Below are 19,993 nucleotides of genomic sequence, written 5' to 3'. Positions count from 1 at the left end.
ATCTAAGATGATCGAGGCGAAAAAGAAAGGAAAAAAAATGAAAAAAGCTTGAAGAGATTATTTGAAAAGACAAATGTGTTGACCAACTAGTGAATGTTGTGATGAATCAGTTAATATAATCTGTAAATCATGACTAGATGATGAAAATAATATGGATCAGTTAACGAAATTTATGAATTGATTTTAAAATTGTTAACACTGAGAAGCTGAAAATGAAAATATAATATGGTGAAATCTTGAGAACTTTATCATCAAAATTAGAATTTCATAGCATTGATTTTAGTAACATTTGCATTATATGCATTGTGTTTATGTTGTTGTTTGAATAGTATATTTACATAATTTGGTGAATATTTGAATTTTTATTTTGATAATTTCAATTGTATCATGGTTTGGACATGTATTTGCGTCATGTAGTGAACATTTGATTCATGATTTAGAGTATGACATCTGCATTTATTGTTTAAGACATGTATTTGTATAATGTGGTGAAAATCTGGATTGTTGCATCTGTATCATTTAGGAAACATTTGCATTATTATTATGGCATTTATTGTATGCAAAATTTTGACGTTGGTGGAAGGAAATTTCGAAATTTTGAATTATTGAATGAGGAAAACTTTTTAAAATAAGATTTTAAATCCTCAAATGAAAATTTTTTATGATTTTTTGGATGAGGAAAACATTTAAAATTTTAAAGTTGTGGAACATTTGTTTTGAATAAGCATTTTCAATATTGAGAATGATTTGTAAGACTTTCGGACATAATTTTTAAGAATTTTCAAATACTTGAGTTTCAAATACAAATATTTGAATAACTGTAAATACCTAATTTAGTCCAAGGTCTAAGTCAATTGGGTTCAATTTAGTTTCAGGCTCAAAAGTCCAATTTTATATAATTTTTTATTAATATTTATAAATGTTTTTATAATTATTTTATATTTTATATTTATCTTTGTATTTTCTTTATCTTTATCTTTAATTTTCTTTATTCTTTACTTAATTCATTTATCTTTATTTTACTTTTATTTTTTATTCTTATCTTCATTTTTACTTTATTACATTTATTTTATTATTATTGTTTATCTTTAAAAAAAAAAATACCATAAGTGAAAAATTGAAAATGGTTTGACTAAGTATAAAATGTGTATATACTTTCTTTTGTTTTAGTAGATAATTCATAAGATTTTAGAGGGTTTAGATAAGTTGATTTCTTTTTAAAATTTTTGATTTAAAGTGTTTGTATTTGGATAATATATGAAAATTATAAAGTTTAATCTTTATCAAACTTGTAATCCTAATCAAATCTGAATGCTTTCCCTATAAATAACTAAGCAACAATCACAGAGGAGAATAGAGAAAACAACTGAGAGAAAAAGTAAAAAAATAGTTTGCAGTGAAGGTTCTAAATTTGAGAAAGTTGGTTTTTTTGAAAATTTGGTAATTTGTTAAAGTTTGATTTAGTTTAATTTTGATAAAAACAATGTGATTGAAAGATTAAGAAGATCTAAAAGCGTCAGATTGGAGTTTGATTTATTTTTTTTTTAGGAAATTTAGAAAATTTTTAAATTTTCAAACAAATTTTTAATTTTTCGACAAATTTTCCGACAACATTTGCAATTTCCAATGACTTTTCTAGTAATGTTTAAATTTTTTTAATGGCTCATTAAATTTTCCAACAACATTTTCTAGATCACAGTGGAATTTGCCATTACTAGTGATCAAAATTCTAGAGAGAAAGTAGAAGAAAAAAGAAGAGAGAAAAGGAGAAAAAGAAAAAATTGAAGAAAAGACTAATTTTAGGCATTTTATATCTCATAGTAACCCGAAGGTTTGCACTTTTTTTTCCCTTTTATTTGTTTATTTTTTATGAGTTTTATTTATTATTTATTTATTTTTGATATATTTTCCTTGATTAATTTTTTAAGGAAAATTATTAGGCAAGTTATTCTAAATTAAAAAAATATAATAAAGGTTAAAAATAAATTTGTAATAAAAATTTGAAAATAAATAATGATGAAGAAATTTTTAAAATTATAAATGGATAATTTTCTTGAAAATTTCTAAGTGAGAGATTTTTTCTAAATTTAATCTAAATGAAAGAAAAATTTAGATAAAATTTCAATAACAATAATTAGTATTTCTTTTCAAAGTACAAAAAAAATCTAAATAACTTAATAAAATTTGGAAATAAGTTAACAATTATCTAATGATGAAATTTTTAGAAATTTTAAATGATTAATTTTATAAGGAATCTCTTGGTAAAATTTTTTTTTAAATTTAACCCAAACGCTGAAACGATTTAAATGAAATTTCAATCAAGGTAATTGCATTCATTTTTAAACCAAAAATAAAAAGAAATATAACTTATACACTTGTTTAAAAATAAATGACAATCATCCAAAGTTGAAATCTCAAGAAAATCACATATGGTTGAATTTCTAGGAGATTACTAGGTAAATGTCCCTAAATTAAACTCAAATGGTGAAAGAATTTTTATGAGATTTCAAACAAAAATTGTCATTTTATTTTCATTCTAAATTTTAGGAAATCAATAACAAATAAAATTTAATAATGAGAGTCTAAATTCTAAGAAATATATTTCTAAATTTGGTTTAAATGATAAAAATTTTAGATATATTAGAAATAAAACTTACAAAATAAAAAATAAATTCCAAGGATAAAATTCTTACTAATCACAAAATAGATGATTATCTAAGAAATTTTTTTGTGAAAAAATATTTCTAATTTTGACTCAAATTATGAAAAAATTAGATATAGTTTTGATAAAAAAAATTTAATAAAAAGCAAATGATTAAGTTTTTCTTCCGACAATAAAACATCTTCAAGAAAATAAATGAAACTCTTAAATACTCTTGAGGTGAAAAAATATTTTTATTGATTATACCAGATTGATGAAAAAATTTTAAAAATGATTTTCAATATTTAAATATTAAACATTTAATAAAAGACTATTAGAACCATAAACCCTTAAGATAATTTAAATTTAAATAATAACATCTATTGAACGGATGTGTGAGAGTGTTATAACATTCTCTATGCATAATGAAACTTTCAAATTTAGTTTTTAGATGTAACCCGAAATCAATTCTTTTAAGAACTCTTAATTAAGCTTAGGATTTCTTTAAAGGAATAGATTTACCTATGTGACCAATTGTACTTTTAATAAAAAAAGATTGATAATAAGTCCTATAATTACATCTAATAATAAATTTCCAGATTTACAAAATTATATGCCCTTTTTTAATCGAACTCTTTTGACAAGAAAATAAGTGTTAAAACTCACTAGTGCAAATAAAATCAATTTGCAATCATTTTAATCGTGTCTCTTTTGACAAGGTTGAGTGAATTTCTGCCAACCTTACCTTCTAAACTTAAAAGCATGATTTCAAAACTAGGTTACATTACACGTGCTTTTACTGTATGCACCAACTATTCATTTGCACAATCGTACATGCATTTATTATCGAACTAATTAGTCCGTGCATTGCATAATAATAACAGTGTTTTGAAGAAATTCTCATCTACCCTTTTAAGGAAGACAGTATGGGCACCGACAGCTGGTCTTTAAAACTTCAAAAAAGGTAAATCCTTTACCAGCATACATATAATATGGACCGACCAATATTAAAGAGATAATGGTGCTCAGCACATAGCAGTTATGAAGAGGGTATGACAAAACTTTGCATGGGAGTGTAAACTTTGGGGAACAACAAAGCACTGAATTATTAAAAACTTTACATTTTTGCATGGAAGTGTGAAATTGAAAGAAGTTTTCTGAACTAGACGATCTTCCGCTAAGCTTACCTTCACTGAGCAGTTGTGGTCTTGATTGTTGACTACAGCACTGAATTTCATATCAATCAACTATGAAACTCTCATCAACATGTAGATTCTTCACCATCAAAAGACACTTCAAGGTCCAGTAAAAATGAGAAGGAAAATTGAAAAACATCATCGACCTCACCACCTATTCCACAAGGAGGAAGTGACTCCTTGTGGAGGAAGAAGTGTGAGGAGGCCTAGCATAGTTTCCTTCTCCTTTGGTGTCAATGGACCACCTCTAACAAGGTCCAAAGCCATGATGTGCACATTAGTCTTTTGACAGTGCTTTTTGTAAGGCCACACCCCTGCAGCAGCACCTGCAACAAGAAGCTGTCCCCCAAAACCTCATATTTTTGTTTAAATATGAAACACAGGAAAAGAAGACAATTAACATCAGAAAGTCCTAAGATCTTAAACAGACTGGTGATGGCCACAAGGCTGCAGTCTGCATATCAAACTTAAGGGTATAAAGTACCGTCTCTCCATAATCTTCTTCAAGCTTTTTATAAATCTCCTTGTCACTCTTTCCGGATTGAATCTCATTACGAATTAACTGCAGTAACAAAATAAATGTTGGAAGTTTCTCGTTTCCGAAGTTGCTATAAGATAACCTTAGAATTATAGACAACAAAAATTATGCAACAAGAGTACCAAGAGCATAGAAACTCTTAAGAGTTAAAGGAACAGACTAGGATATCTTCAGAAGAAAAAGTTAGCAAATTGTTGATTTTGCAACCCAAATACAATTCATAGCTTTAATTATTCAGAGTAAAGCGAGGCTAGATGCAGCAGTACCAGAGTTTCATTGAATGGAGAAAGTTGGAGTCTTAGAAATATTGGAACATGCAAAAGTTCATTAACACACAACAAGAAAGGGTCCAATTGGAGATGGATTGGAGGTTAACAACATATGACAAGAAAACAGGACCTGAAAAGCAAGCCACTGGCAACACAAACTAAGGGTTCAATTCAAGTAACATTTTCACCATAATTATGAGAACTTGATCAACCAGCCCCAGAAAAGTCTAAGTGTATGATAACAGATATTAGACGTTTGACAACAATTTCAGTGATAAATTCTAACAAGAAATGAAGTCTTTTTTTTTAATGAGATTATAACAGTGAAAATGTGTTAACAAGCACTGAATTCATCTGATTGTCTATGCTGAAAGAAATAACTTGGCTTTTTACATGACCAATTGGAAGAGCATAAAATATTCAACCTTTCTGAGGAGAATTGCAATATCTGCTTGAGAATCTTCAATGGATTGACTCCCACACTCTGTACATCGCACATTGTGGCTGATATTTCTTGCCCTGGCTTCCACAACTTGTTTCCTTTTCACCTCATCATCTTTGTTTTCCATTGTCAATATAAATCACCGCAGATTTCAAGAAACTGTCAAAAACATCTACAGATTAAAACATCACCAACATTAGAATTTGCTAGGCCTTTCTTTTTCATCAGTGAAGCACTTTATCTAACACTTTGCTTAAGGAAAAAGAAAAGCAGAAAACAAAGTACATTGACACTTTTTCTCAAGCCTTTTCTTCCAATTGAATGATTTAGTTCAACCCAAAGTTGGAAACCCAAAAAAGTTATACATTTACTTAAAAAGCTGGATTCAGTATAAAGTAAACAGACCTCTTTCAACTGAAGCTAATAACTTTCCATTTCTAACAGTAAAAAAAAGAGGCTCTTCATTCTCTTAGTTAGAATCCAGCACTTGGGTTTCCTTTTGTTTGACATTTTCATCAACTAAAATTCTCAATTCTTTTCAGTTTTCTTTTCCATTTCCTAAATTTTCTGGGTCATTCAAACGGAACAAAGAAAGAATAGAATAGTAAGAATAAGGAGAAACAAAAACAAAAGAGAATAACTGATCGGCTTACATTCACCGACTGATGATCAATTTCAGTGCTTGGATTTGGATAAAAGGTTTGGATCATCGAAGGGTGTTGAGGGTGTGGAGCGGGGGGATGGTTAGGCTCTCTCTTTGAAACTTGTTGACGGAGAACTTGCCATGGAACTTGGAAAGGACGTGGCACTCGTGGGAACAAATTATAAACCGGCACGTGCATATCAGTGGTTTAGCAAATATGGTGCTTTTCTAGTTTTTTTTAATATTTTAAAATTACTTTTCATGAAAATTTGTTTTTTAGATTCTGGTATTTATAAAAATCGTTACATTAATTTTTTAAAATAAATTTAAAATTTGCATATAAAAACACATTAAAATCAATTTTTATATTTTTGTAAAAATCAAATGACAAAACATTTAAACAAAATGAGTATAAAATTACACTTAATATCCAAATCTCAAAGACTTAATTTTTTTTTTAATCCTATGAACCTCATACCTTTATATTTATACTCCTACGATTGAAAAATACGCTACGAGCAAGGCTTATTATACTAACTAATCTAAATATCAGCTATTAAAAACTTAATAATTCATCATTTCTGCAAATAATAAATTCACAAAGGTATATTTAAATTTATAATATGACAAACTAAAATAATAATATATTATTTTGTATAGTTCTTAAAATTTTTAATGCAATGTATATGCCAAAAATTTGTTTATTGAGTAGTAAAGTCCAATGCAAATGTGAATTTAAAAGTTAACCCAATTGGTTAATCTTTGAAGTTAATTTCAATAACTCTATAGAGAAGCTTAAAAATCGGATAATTCAATTTTTGCTGTTAATAATCCTCTTTATAAATAGTTTGTAAATTCAATTTAAATAGACAATCGTCTTTGATAAATAAATTTTTAAATTTAATATAAAACGGCATTAGACCTTCAATATCTCCTTATCCTAAAATGAAATAGCTTCCCTTGACTTAATTTTTTTTTTTATAAAAGAAATACAAACAAAAATTTTGATCTGCTAATGAGCCTTACCCTCCAACGACGAAGTTGGCCATAGCTCATTACTTACTGCTAATTTCGTCAAGTTCATTTCAATATAGAGATATAAATGATACATTAATACTCGTAAATTATTCGAATTCGATTCAAATAAAATTCAAATTCAACTCAATTATTATCGAATCGAGCTCAAATAACTTGATTCATCGAACAAGTCAAGTTCGAATATTCTTATATCCGACTCGAATAACTCGTAAGCATAATCGAACTTTTATATTTAAATATATTTTTATTATTTTAATTAATAAAATATCTCAAACTCGTACTCAAATTCAAATAATCAAACTTTTATCAAATATAAAAATTAAACTTATTTTTTTTATGTTAATCTAACATAATCGAACGAGCTCATGTAACTTGATTTCTATCTCGAATCGAACTTGAACTAAAAAAATAAAACTCAATCAAATTTTAACTAAATATCAACTCTTAAATTTCGAATCGAACTTGAGCTTAATACTGTATTGATTCGAATTCGATCAATTACACCCCTACTTCAGCTTATGATTTATGGCTGTTTGTAGTTTGCAAAACACAAATACAAAGAAAAAGATGATTAATTGTCTTAAGCTATTCTCTTGAAAAACACTACTATTCTTCAATCCTAATTCAAATACACTTGCCTCAACTTATAACATTTCCTATTTTTTGCACCGTCATCTTATAAAAGATAATCATTTCATGGGGAAAAAAATAATATATCTTTATTACAAAAATATACTATAGTACATATAAAATATGAGGCAAAAGAATCAATTTTCAAGTTGGCTAGGAAACAAAATTTTCACAATAAGATATGTTCTATACAACAAAGTAGAATACATCTGAGTTTGACAAGGGGATGCTTCCTGAATCTCTCATGGATAAAACGCTTGCATAAACAACAACCTTGAACTAGTGAGTATAAGAACAAAAATTCTTTGAATAAGCATTGCATTAGCTAGATCTACTATAAGTATACCATGCACATCATGTCTCGGAATTACCACAAAAAAAAAGAATTTTGCTTACGAGGTATTACCCACTGTAGAACTCATTATTTGGATCTGTCAAACGCAGACAGGCAGCATTTAGCATAGCAAATAGAATGGGAAAAATAAATAATAGTTTCAATTTTGAAAAACAGAAAAAAATAATACCTTATTCACAAGCAAGTTAACTTGCTCTCTGTACATCTCCTTCAAGTCTACAATATCAGCACGGAGTTCCTCCAGCTGGATGGATGCAACCACTTAAATGTAAGAACATCATGGATGACAACAGTATCATATAATATTCTCATTTTACGATGGGAAAACCAGAAGAAGTCAGAAATACAGCAACTCAATGAGACATGATATTCAAATTACTATTTAGTTAAGCAAAGGTTATATAGTCTCTGCTTCTTGATCTAGTGATACCATACATCAAAATCATATTTGTAAGCTTCATCATACATCCTTGAATACAAAATTTTTGTTTGCTGCATGAGAAAGAATCCGAACTGAAAAGGCATGTACCTCCTCATCACGTTCACCCATTAGCTCCAGAGCAGCAGAGTGTCTCCGCCTCAAAGCTTCTAGCTCTGCCCGGATTCCAGGCAGCATGGCAGCCTCTGCCTTCAACTTTTCACACTGCAGCAAATGCATACAAGGTTAAAGGCAATGATTGAGGAAAACATAGAATAGAATATTGATGAACAAAACCTCGCTCACATTTAGTTAGGCAACAGATGGAAACCTCACCTGTGCAGTCATTTTGACTAACTCCTCAGCTAAAGAGTCCCGAATAGACTCCATCGAAGCCTGAAGTGAACAACAAACAAAGCTAGTTGATATAAGCTATTTAAACAATAACATGATAAAACCCAAAACTCAAAATCAGGAAATATCCAGGATTGAGCACACAGTTTGAACATGTAATGACGGATTTATTTTAATCCAAAAGCTTAAAGAATAATTCATACCAAACGAGACATGTAGGATGCAAGTTCACCCTCCTTTTGACGAAGGGCAGATTCAAAAGCACTAGGTGTCATGCTCTTCATGTAGAGTGGACTTAATGTTGCCTCTCCAATATTTCTCTTTTCAAAGAAACCATCAGATGAGTCCAAAGAAGCTTGCAGAAAATAGCTTTCCTCCATGCTTCCTATGCTGCTAGCAGTAGAAAGTTTCCAGGACAAGCTTCCTGCGCCAAAGTCACATAATAAATAAAGAGATCATAAAGATCAACTACATCATAATACGAAGCATCATACCATTCTCCAAACCAGAATTATGCCTTGCTACTGGACCTTGCTCAGACACAGGCATAGAATGCACATGTGCTGTCCTTTCCAAGTCTAACCGAGCAGCTTTCTCCCTTTGTACTTCCTGTAACAAATCAAAAGCTTCCTTCAGTAAATTAAATCATAAGATCAAATCTATGTACTAACAGTTAAAATGGTTCCTATGTTCATATGGGCATAATAAACTCTTAAGGAACACCTCATGTAACTTCAGCAGACCTCATTTAACTGCAGCAGATAATTTGAGAGAAGTTTCAAAATACTAAACCATGTATGTAACTTTTATTATCTGCAATCATATGAAGAATACAAGATGGTCTTCTTTATTATCATCAGAGTTAAAAGAAAAAAGAATTCAAGAAAGGCAATTCAAATGAAGAGATTTTCCCTTGAAGCTATACAAAGGGAGATGACTCACTTGGTCAACAAATGTAAAGAGATTAACAGTGATTTTAAGAGAAAAATAAATCAAAAGCACAACCTGCTCTAGAAATTCTCGGTGCACAAGAGCATCTTGTAACTCTTGCTTATGTTTCCGTCTTAGTTCCCTAATTTCTTCCTCAAGCTGGTTTGCCCGACCTTCGTGAGTATCAGCTTCCTCCTTTGCTGCAAGGTATTCCTGTCTATTTTCAGCAGCTCTCTGTCTCTCTTTCTCAAGGGACCTGCTTAGCTGTGTTTGTTCTGCTCTAAGACATGAAATCTGAAGCAAAGCAAAGGTTAGACTGATACCTAGAAATATTTCCACAAATAAAACATAATCAGCCATAGAAGTAGAACCTGAGCTTCAAGAACATTGATTCGCGACAAGGTTTGAGATAAGCGTTCATTCACAGATCTCTCTCTCTCTTCAGCAGCTGCAGCTTTCACCTCTGCTTCCTGTAAATTCAATAAAATAGATAATTTTGAGAATAGGACTCTGTATAAGCTTCACATGTGATAACATAATAAGCAATATAACATTCTAGAAACCTGTAGACGAGAGTTTAGAGATCTCTCCACAGCAGCCCAAGCTTCTGCTCTTCTGGAAGTTGTTTCCTATTAAATATAGAGCCAACAATCAAATATACAATCAAATATACAAACAAATAAAGACCAATAGTCCTTGAAGCTTGTTAAGAATGCATCAGAAAAACATATTTCCACCTGCATGGCTTCAATCTGCCTTAAAAGAGGTCTTGTAGACTCAGGCACTTGTGTAATCAACTCCTCACACCGACGCTCACTTGCCTAGAAAACAAAATTAAAGCTATGAACTACTGGAAATAAATTTCTGAAAGAAAAGATATAGATTTAATATCTATATTCTTGGCAGAAACTCAGCACACTTGATAACGTTTTTGAAGATCTTCAATGTCCCGGCGAAGCACATCTTCCCTAAATACTGCCTACATAATTAGAAGACAAGAATATCGTCATTCTTTTCATATATTAGCATGATAACATCAGAAATCTCAATTAATACAAGGAAAAACCTGCTGCTCCTTTCTGCTTAAGGTTTGCCTTAATTCTTCAAGGGTCTGTACTAGCAGGGCTTCACGTTCTTCAGCCTCCCTTAAACGATTTTCTAGTTCTGTTCTGGCTTCATTGTTGGCACGTGCTTCTGCTAGTGCTTCAGCCTGCTTTGCTGCATTTAGAGCATTTGTATAAAAGTCTTTCTGAGATGCAAGTTCTGCTTGGTATTTTTCAATTGTTTCTTGTAGCAACTTCTCTGTGGCTGTTTTATCCTTCTTTATGCTTTCTACCTTGTTCTCTTCAACCTGAAAGCAGAACAAGGAGCATGCATGATCAGCAAGTTGAAAGAACTTATTTGTAAATGAAAGAATTATTTTTATTCAGTTCACAGTAATTCTCGGACAAAAGTATGCCCCCAAAAAAATATAATACTGAAGGTCAAGATTAAAATATCCCCCAGGTCTAGAACTTAGGGGATATTCACTTCTTCTCAGGTCCTATGGAATTGAATAATATTTTCAATTCATTCGGACAAAAATAAAGTAATAAAGAACATTAATAAAAAATAATAAGCAGTGTTTCTTTTTCTTTTTAAGTTTTGATAGGTGAATAACCAAAACAATAAAGCGGCACCAACGGCATGGCAATCCAAGATAAAACTAATAGCATCCTGTAGTTCTATGAAGTTCTGTCTATTGAACCCAAAATAGTAAGAAACCAAGAATCCAAATAAGCAAAGTGTAAATACAGAATATAAAACAAAACATTTATACCAAGCAGTGTTCCAGAATTATAATGAACAAAGCTATATGATATAAGAACACAGAATTTATGCCTTGTAATACTACGGGAAAACCAATTAACCTGAATGGCATTGTTTTGCACAAGGGATGTTAAAAATTGAACATAGTATAGAGTTTCATAGTACAGCTGATATTATCTTGAATTCTAGAATAATAGGAGGGAGAAAAAATAATCAACCAACATTCCAATTTTAAGATATGCACTTGCCTGAAGCTTTGTAGTCAAGCCTTTCTTCTCCTCTTCGAGCTCTCTAATCTAGTATCACAAATATGCGAGGAAAAAGAAAAGCAAGAAAGTGAAGAGAAAGAAAGAAGAGACTATTTACTGGAAATTTAGAAAACTCAAACAAGCACCAACATATTGTCACACCTGAGCCCTTAATTTCCTAATCTGGGCTTCTTGAGCAGCCTGCTTCTTCGAAAGCTCTTCACCTGAGAGGATAAACAAATATCTTGCAATAAGAATGTATAGAGAACAAGGTGATTAAATTTGGTCAAGACTCATCTAACCAACCAAATCTCAATCAGACACTGAAGATCTGCACCCAAGAATACTCTTTTTTTACATTGAAATCCCATATGTGGTAAATTATAGAAGCCTCCCTTAGATTTCAGCTCCATTGTAAGGGATAGGTGGGCAAGGAATTGGTGATATATATGGAGAATTTTAACCATTCCCTTTGAAGAATTCTCTCTATAAACAACTTATACCCTGCCCACCTGATCCTCCTCTTAAATGTATGGCCAGCTAATGCTACTCAAGTTATTTCTTAATAACGAAGCATTACCATATATTCTCCATAATAGTTTGGCTCGTTTCACCAAACTACATTATAAAGAAATGATGTGAGGACTATCCAACAAGTGCCAACAGATCCAAGAGAAGGAAATAATATGGTTTTGAACAAGAAAAAAAAGTTATAAAGCATCGCATCAAATGTAAACAGGAGCGTTCAGAACTCACCTTCAGCCATCACTTGATTAATTATTTCATCTTTTTCCTTCAAAAGAGCAGCAGCATCACTTTTTTTACTCTGCTCTCTTCGAAGTGTATCCCTTTCCCTAGTTAGAGCATAAACCTGGAAAAACACACATGCAGAGACAACTAAACTTTAAAAACATTATATTTGAGCTGAAAAAGATGACCGTTTCCAAGAATATCTGTCTGCTTATCATGATACTCTATGAAAGCATACAACATGTTTGCAAATGTTCAATAAATTGCAACTATAGGGGGCAAACTAATTGTCATTTGGCACCTTTCCTAAACTACCCTAAATGAATTAAATCTCATAAAAGAAAACTTCTTCAATAATGGAGAGAATTGCAGTACAGAAAAAAGAAGAAATGCAAACTATTATTGGGGGTAACCTTTGAAAAGAACCAATTTTGTTCATCATTGAGAAAGATGACTGCACTGTTATTTAAAAGGCACTTTAAGCACTATATCACCTCATCATTGATGCTGTTATGAGAATGAGAAGTACAGAAAAAGTATTGCTGAAAACTCGAGATCAACCCATGTAATAACCTCCTATTATACTTAATCTCATACATATAGTCAATAATACCATTTAACCAATACACTCCAAAAAGATATCTATGGCATGACGATCTTTTTCCTTCATAGTCAAGATATTGAGACAACTGAAAAGTGCAAGTCTTAACTGGCAACCTATTCCACAAAACTAAATTACTTAGTTATAAACATTACTTGTGGCTACAGTGTACTGACACAACAAAATATTAATAAAGGATTTGTAGAACCACTAGAGTTGAACTCAGTGAATCATATACTCCTTTTCATTTTTTCATCAGAAATGCAAAATGCATTACATATAATTATCAATTAGATTTATAAAATGCAATGCAAAAAAGCTCAACTTAACTTAACCTTGATTCTAAACTTGTTGCAATAGCTTGCATATTGAATGATGATATACCTATAATAACTAACAATGGACAATGGTGATAGTCTTTATGCAATCAATTTCACTAGATACTCAACATTAGCAATTTATATGCTTCTTGCCTTCATTCAATTTTGAGCACTCAAAACACTAGAAAAAGAGTATGAAAGCTGATGTGCTCAAAACACTAGGAAAAGAGCATGAAAACTGATATGCAATCAAGGTCCATATACTTGATAGACATCAGGTATATATGCACAATGGAAACAGTGGAAAAGAAGGTGGCATCTGAATAAAATAGAAAAGTTAGAATATTAAGACTTTTGAAGAGATTGCCATGTGAATGGTACGGCAAGGTGGAATACCAGCACTTTAAAAGCATGCATAGCAATTAAAAATTTGTTGTTTAGTCCCAAAGAGGACATCCTGATAATAAGACCCTGGGGCTTTTAACTGGGAGGACCTAAATTCAAACTTCAAGGGGCATAGGGTTTATGGTATGGAATAAGGCTAAATCCTAAGGTGCAACACAAGGATAGTAGGCCTTCCCACTACATAACCAAGAATATCCTATTGGAGTTCATTCTGTTCCCTCATTAAGGAAAACCAAGGTTATTCACCACTCCAAACTCCAAAATTTTCAACAAAAAAAATTTACTGACTCAAGCTTCTGGAAGACGTCCTAACATTTGTAAATGACAATATCTAAAGGAGAAACATGAGCAAGAAATTAATACAGAAAGCAAGAAAAAGAAAGGAGGAGAGAAATGTGTGCAACATACCTTCCTTTCAAGAGTTGAAACCCTTTGATGGTATTCCTCTCGCAAAGACTCAACTTCTGCTTCATTGGATTTTCTCTGTTCCAAACTTTCAGCTGTTAAATTTTAATACTTTTTCATTTTTATTAGGAGAGATACAGAGGAGTATCTTTCTAGATATCTAATTAGAAGTAGTTATCACGCATTTCGTCAACTGGTGGATGACTAGTCTAGAAGCAACATAAAAAGAACAGAATGCAGTAGAAAGTGATTGACTTACATTCATAAAAGAAGAAAGAAAACTAGGAGAACTAAACTAAATGATGTTGTCATAATACTTATGACATATGATATAGCTTCCAACAATTTGAATGGTATATCATGGGAAGCAATGGCAATATTATAACAGAGTAAATTTACATATATTCATTTTTCATTGAAATGTGATAGAAAGCATTTAAATTAATTCAACTAAGAGCTGAACCAACCAACAACCCTATTACCAATTTTTAAAAGAAAGTTGAGCCATAAATAAACAGGTTAAATAGGTGATTGCCCCATGAACTATACCATTTATGTTACATTGGTACCTAAAGATAAAAAAAAAAAAAAAAAAAACATAGTTAGGTACCTAAAGTTTCTTTCTATCAGGTACTTTACCCTTTTTGGCTAACACCGTTACCAACAATGATGGCATGGCTTTTAGGGCCAATGATTAATTGCCAATTTCATGTGAATGCCAAACAAGCAAACATGTAAGTGTCATGTTATAGTGGGCCCATTGCCACATGAATAATAGAAAAAATTTAAAAAATAACAGAAAATGGAAAAAATTTTAAAAATTCAAAAATATGAATTTTTTAAAAAAGAATTCAAAAGCAAAAATAAAAAAAAAAAAATTCAAAGCAGAGAGAGATCGAAAGGGGAGAATCGAGGAGAGAGAAACAGGGAAGGAGAAGACAGAGAGAAGGGAAGGGGTGGGGCAAAATGCCGATAAACGTCGACACTGCCCTTCCCTTCTCTCTCTCTCCCCTTCTTTCCTCTCTTCTCTCTCTCCCACATTTCTCTCTCCCCTCTTTTATTGATTTCCTTTTTACTTTTTTAAGTTCAAAAATAAAAATGACATGGCATGTTTTGCCATGTGTCATGATTACATGGCATTTTTGCCACATGCATGACTTTATTAGGTATTTATGCCACATCACTCGTTTGACTAATAGTGTTAGTCAAAAAAAGCGAAGTACTTGACAAAAGCAAAATTTAGGAACCCAATTGCAAATTTTTATTCTTTAGGTACCAATGTGATATAAGTGGTACAGTTCAAGGGCAAATGTGTATTTAACCCTAAATAAAAGTCAAAGAAAATAATAGTCCCCATCATAGAGAATGATTTGAATAAACAGAATACCAGCCACTGCTAAGGCCCAGATATATAATCCATATAAACTAGCATTTTACAGCAAATATGCTTATACAAAATGTACTAGAGAAGAATATAACTCCACCATGGGGGCTCATGTCAAGTGCAATATGAACACCATACCATGCCAATTAATATATAACAGAAATTTTCTCAACATGAGAGATTCAACCATCTTTCGTCTGTAAGGATCCAATTCAAAGATACATTTACACAAATTGATGATTCTTAGGTGTGTAAAGATTTATATTAAGTTTTGTGCATGAAAGTAAAACCACATGTAAAACAAAAGAAAGCTTGACCAGTGACAATAAAATATAGGAGTATATGATAAGAAGCTTTTCTCAATATATTTATAGATCTAACACAAAGGTACAAAATTGTCAATGAAAATCAGGACAACCATCTATGCATCAATCTTTCATCATACATCAGCCATGGCACACTGCTATTATTACATTAACAGCCATGTCTTCAAGATGAATCTTCTAACTGATAACTTGGGCTTTGTTCATTTTAATCTCTACCAAGATATTCATTTTTATTCAAGAAATTAGTGCATACACAAAGCACTTGAAATCAACAGACAGAAGAACAAAACATATATAAGTGTCACTAGCACAGAGACAAAGCCATACCATGTTAAAGTTATCAAAGAGGGAATAAAAATTCCTGTACATACCTTCAAATCCTCAATTACAGCTTTAAGTTGCTCATTTTCGTTCATCAGCTTTGCAATTTCATCAGCTTTTGCCTGAAAAAGAAACAAATTGAAATTGGAAATCCAAGAACAGATAATATAAACTGAGATTTCTTTCCTTCAGCAACCTCTCTCTCTTGGACAAATGTAGCATAAGATATCATCATCAAATGTATGAAAGAGGAAGAAAGTTCATAAAAAAAGAAAAAGAAAAAGAAAAAATCAGAGGCATATAAGCTTCCCTTCTAATGTTAGCGGTAAAGGCATCCTTTTATAGGAGATAAAAGCTGGAGGCTAAGGTTTAATCTCAGAAAATCTGCCTTGCACAGAATGACATATATACCACTGTACAAACAACCCCCCCCCCCCCCCCAAAAAAAAAAAAAAAGAAATCCTCTTTTCTTAAAACAAAAGAAATGCATTAAACAAATAAGCCTTTTGGTGTTATGGAGCATCATAAAGGATCTAACCTATGTAAACATATGAGAAAAAGAACAAGAAGGAAATATGCTCATGAGCTTCAGTCAAAATTAGAATGCCATTAGTCAAATTCTGATAAAAACGGCACCATGCATCATGTCAATCTCACATGTGCATGATTCCTAGAAAAAAACAATGGAAAATGTGAAGTACCTGAGCTTGCCTTGCAGCACCTTGCAATGCAGATTCCATCATTTTCATTTCCATCTTCACCTTCTCCAATTCATGCATAGAATCTGCTGAGTCAGACATGGTAGTTGCAGAACTCAAGCATTGCTCTTCTTTAGCATCTGTCTCACTATCATTAGACTGCCGATCCACTTCCTTTTTAGTATTTGCATCATTTTCAAGAAAAACTGATTCAGAAACTGTCCCTTGAGCCTCATCTGAAGGAAGCACAGTGGGCAATGAAAATTCCAGGGCACTGTTAGTCTCCTCAACACTGATAGAATATGAACTCAAGGGCACTTGCTCATCAGGTCCACCAATACCAGCTTGGCTATCACTTGATTCTTCAAATTTAACTGGAGAACCTTTCTCTAAAATTTCTTCTGGTTGTGTCTTTTGTTCATATTTAGTTTCATGAACGTCTACAGTATCACTTGACACTGGTGGTACAGGGTCAGCATCCTCAACTTGGTCTACTTCGGCAGCATCTAATTTGGCTTCCTTGGAGTCAGAATCTTCAGAAAGTACCACTTCTGAGCTTTCGTTCTGTTGTTCATTGTCAGGAGAATCTGACGACTCAACATTCTGAAATGTATATTCGGAAGGCTCTGCAGAAACTGGCTCTGATTCAGATTCAGCTTTACCAGGGTCTAAAATCACAGTATTCCCTCTCTCCACAGCCTCTGAATGTTCATTATCTTTTTCTAACTTGACATTTTGTTTATCTTCTTCAACAGTGGCTTTCTCAAGAGAATGAACAGACTCGTCAGTTTCAACCCCTTCTTTTTCCTCAAGTTTGGGTGGAGTCCAAGAAGGTTCAAGTTTTCCTAATGATTCAACGGCACCCTCCTCACTTTTATGACCCATAAAGGCCATAACTGGATCAAAGAGTGCTTTTCTGTCTGAAGACCACAATCCTGAAACTGGAATGATTATAGACAAGAAGTAATAAGTATGATTGCTCCAAAACCCACAATATAACTTCCATATAATTGTGATCAACATGCTTTTCAATTTTTAAATTCTTAGATTTAAATGAATAAGCAACTAAAAACATCTTTTCCCTTTCTCCTTTTCTTTCTTTTTGTTGGACATCATACCAAACAAAAACAAGGTCACCAGCTTGTAGCATTTCTTTAAGTATGAGATCAGCATTTACATTTTCATGCAAGGAATGTAAGAAAATACTGTAATATGTAGATAACTTCATTTCAAATAAAGTGAAGAAGAAAACCAAGTTAGGGAACTCCAAACTCCATTAGATTCCACATAATGGGAAATAAAGCAGTTATAAGATAGCAAGTAGGCTTTATTTTCTGATTATTCCAAACTCAAATAAAATAGTAGGAGAATAAAACCTTCACGGGATTATTCAGGAACAGGGATTGGTCAACAATGCAAACCTGGTATTCATGATTTTATTTTTTCTTATTTTCACATTTCTACCTGCAAGAATAAGATTAGCACCCCAATGGTAAGTAGAGGTAAACTACAAGTTAGGTTTTCTATTTGAATTCCCACAAGATGGAACTAAAGCACTATGCTTTACTTGCAACAGGCCACTGGGCTAACAAACTTTACGACTGTAGCTTAAAGGACCAAATAATTCACACAAAGCTTCCTACACTGATAATAAGAGCAGCCTTATTCACCTAAATGAACTTAATATCTTAATGCAAAATTCATGATAAACAGAGGTTTACACTAGAAATTTGCATTCAAATACATAGAGATTGCACAAAACACTAACAATGTGAGCAATGTAAAACAAAAAAAAAAAAAAAATACCTTCATTGCTGCTTGATTCAGACTTCTCTTCGAAACCGAGAGCAGTATCAAAATTCTTCTCAATATTCTTCACGCTCTCCTGGAATTTATTGACTGCCCCGGCAAGATCAGGAAAGCCCCCTAAGGACACCTTCCCGCTAAACCAAGCCATCCTTCTTTTTTTTACAATAAATACCTAAAATAACACCATCCGAAAACTCAAATCAACAAATCAGAAACCCTTCGTTGACATGCCCCAAATTAATTAAAAAAATAATCAGACAATGCCGTGATCCAAATTGTTCAAATCAGAATCCAACAAGATCTAAATTGAAACTTGTAAACAAGAAAGAATTACGATCCATTCAAAGGAATGAAAATTCTGAGAACTGAGAAACTAAGCGTGAAAAAATTGAAAGAAAACTATGAAAAATCACTGTTTTAAATAATTAATTGTTATAAGTAAATTAGAGAAAGTGAAAGAGACACCTGAACTGAGAAGGATACGCAGTTAAATCGATTTGAAATAAATTATATATATTTGTTCTAAAGATAACGCGAGATTCAAATTACCGAACAAAGATTTTTACTTTTCTTTCATTTTAAGAGAAACAAAAAAAAAAAAAAAAAGAAGCCTGAGTAAGAAATCGAACCTGATAGAAATGCGCGTGAATTTCAGATTTCAAATCATTAAGATATGTTTGGTTTACAAAGTGAAAGAGAGGTTCGGTGGATCCAGGAAACAAAAAATGGGGTCGATCTACTTTTGCTCAGCAACGTCTTTTTTTTTTTTTTTTTCAATGAGGCTGATTGATCCAAGGTGGTACGTCGTCGTTTTCAGCGAGACTGAAGTTTTTGGCGTACCGAATATTTCAAATTTTAATGAATAACTTTTTTTTTCATTTCAGTTCCCAAAAATTATAAATTTATTATTTTTATTAAAAATGACGAATTAAATTTATTTTTAAACTATGTAATTTTATCATATATTTTAATTTGATTTAAAAATAATTAAAATTAATGGTAGAAAAACATTTTATAAAAATAACAATATTTTTAAAATATTTTTAATTTTTAATTTTTATAGAATTTAATTTTAAAAAATTTATTTAAAATACAAATGATTAAATTAAAAAAATTAATTAAATATTATTTATGAGATAAAATTTAGCCATCCAATTAAATTGTTTCACACTAAATACCCTCTTAGTGATCATAAATAACGATATTCATGAAAAAAGAAAAATATATGATATTATATAAAAATATATAAAATATATATGATTTAAATTTTTAATAAAAATTATATTAATTTTAACAAAAAAATTTTAAAAGTATGAAAACACAATTTAATATAAATAGATATATCAATTTTATTCATATCTAATAAAAATTTTGACTTTTTATTTAAATGTATATAAATTTATATATTAAATTTTTATTGAATACATAAATGAAAACAAATAATATACCATTTGTCTTTATTC

General features: G+C 31.3%; 2 protein-coding genes across 6 annotated transcripts; both read right to left on the bottom strand.

The window, feature by feature from the left end:
* Positions 1-3,480: 3,480 nt before the first annotated feature.
* LOC111278639 (cytochrome c-type biogenesis CcmH-like mitochondrial protein) lies at positions 3,481-5,902 on the bottom strand. Of its 4 annotated transcripts, none has more exons than XM_089765130.1 (4): positions 5,740-5,902; positions 5,070-5,258; positions 4,322-4,399; positions 3,481-4,163 (listed from the first exon to the last, which is right to left on the bottom strand). In XM_089765130.1, the coding sequence occupies exons 2-4, from the start codon at positions 5,211-5,213 to the stop codon at positions 4,071-4,073; spliced, it is 315 nt and encodes a 104-aa protein (XP_089621256.1). In that variant the 5' UTR covers positions 5,214-5,258; positions 5,740-5,902; the 3' UTR covers positions 3,481-4,070. The 4 variants fall into 4 exon arrangements, with proteins under 4 accessions (XP_089621256.1, XP_022721001.1, XP_089621255.1 ...); XM_022865266.2 differs by having other exon boundaries at positions 3,481-4,176; positions 5,070-5,245; positions 5,740-5,900; XM_089765129.1 differs by having other exon boundaries at positions 3,481-4,176; positions 5,492-5,899.
* Positions 5,903-7,459: 1,557 nt separating this feature from the next.
* On the bottom strand, positions 7,460-19,336 carry LOC111278936 (golgin candidate 5-like). 2 transcript variants are annotated; one of them, XM_022865702.2, is made up of 20 exons: positions 19,160-19,336; positions 18,528-18,702; positions 16,725-17,662; positions 16,074-16,145; positions 13,996-14,070; positions 12,268-12,382; positions 11,674-11,735; positions 11,512-11,559; positions 10,521-10,805; positions 10,374-10,433; positions 10,192-10,275; positions 10,018-10,083; positions 9,826-9,924; positions 9,530-9,748; positions 9,019-9,133; positions 8,728-8,948; positions 8,507-8,566; positions 8,282-8,395; positions 7,922-7,996; positions 7,460-7,828 (listed from the first exon to the last, which is right to left on the bottom strand). In XM_022865702.2, exons 2-20 carry the CDS (start codon positions 18,676-18,678, stop codon positions 7,790-7,792), a joined length of 2,898 nt encoding a protein of 965 aa, XP_022721437.1. In that variant the 5' UTR covers positions 18,679-18,702; positions 19,160-19,336; the 3' UTR covers positions 7,460-7,789. The 2 variants fall into 2 exon arrangements, with proteins under 2 accessions (XP_022721437.1, XP_022721438.1); XM_022865703.2 differs by lacking the exons at positions 7,460-7,828; positions 7,922-7,996 and having other exon boundaries at positions 8,477-8,566; positions 19,160-19,293.
* Positions 19,337-19,993: the final 657 nt, after the last annotated feature.

The sequence above is a fragment of the Durio zibethinus genome, chromosome 8, assembly GCF_047325235.1.
Source record: "Durio zibethinus cultivar Kanyao isolate XHJ-2024 chromosome 8, ASM4732523v1, whole genome shotgun sequence".
NCBI lineage: Eukaryota > Viridiplantae > Streptophyta > Magnoliopsida > Malvales > Malvaceae > Durio > Durio zibethinus.
The sequence above is the reverse complement of the archived record's forward strand: the minus strand, read 5'-3'. Positions and strand labels throughout refer to the sequence as shown.

Coding starts and splice junctions, on each gene's coding strand:
- LOC111278639 (XM_022865266.2), bottom strand. CDS start 5,213: ATGGAAAACAAAGATGATGAGGTGAAAAGGAAACAAGTTGTGGAAGCC. Junction 4,400..5,069: donor TTGCAATTCTCCTCAGAAAG/GTTGAATATTTT, acceptor TTGTTACTGCAG/TTAATTCGTAATGAGATTCA. Junction 4,177..4,321: donor AAGAAGATTATGGAGAGACG/GTACTTTATACC, acceptor TTTGGGGGACAG/CTTCTTGTTGCAGGTGCTGC.
- LOC111278936 (XM_022865702.2), bottom strand. CDS start 18,678: ATGGCTTGGTTTAGCGGGAAGGTGTCCTTAGGGGGCTTTCCTGATCTT. Junction 11,560..11,673: donor TTAGGAAATTAAGGGCTCAG/GTGTGACAATAT, acceptor TTGTGATACTAG/ATTAGAGAGCTCGAAGAGGA. Junction 10,806..11,511: donor GCTTGACTACAAAGCTTCAG/GCAAGTGCATAT, acceptor TTCTGCTTTCAG/GTTGAAGAGAACAAGGTAGA.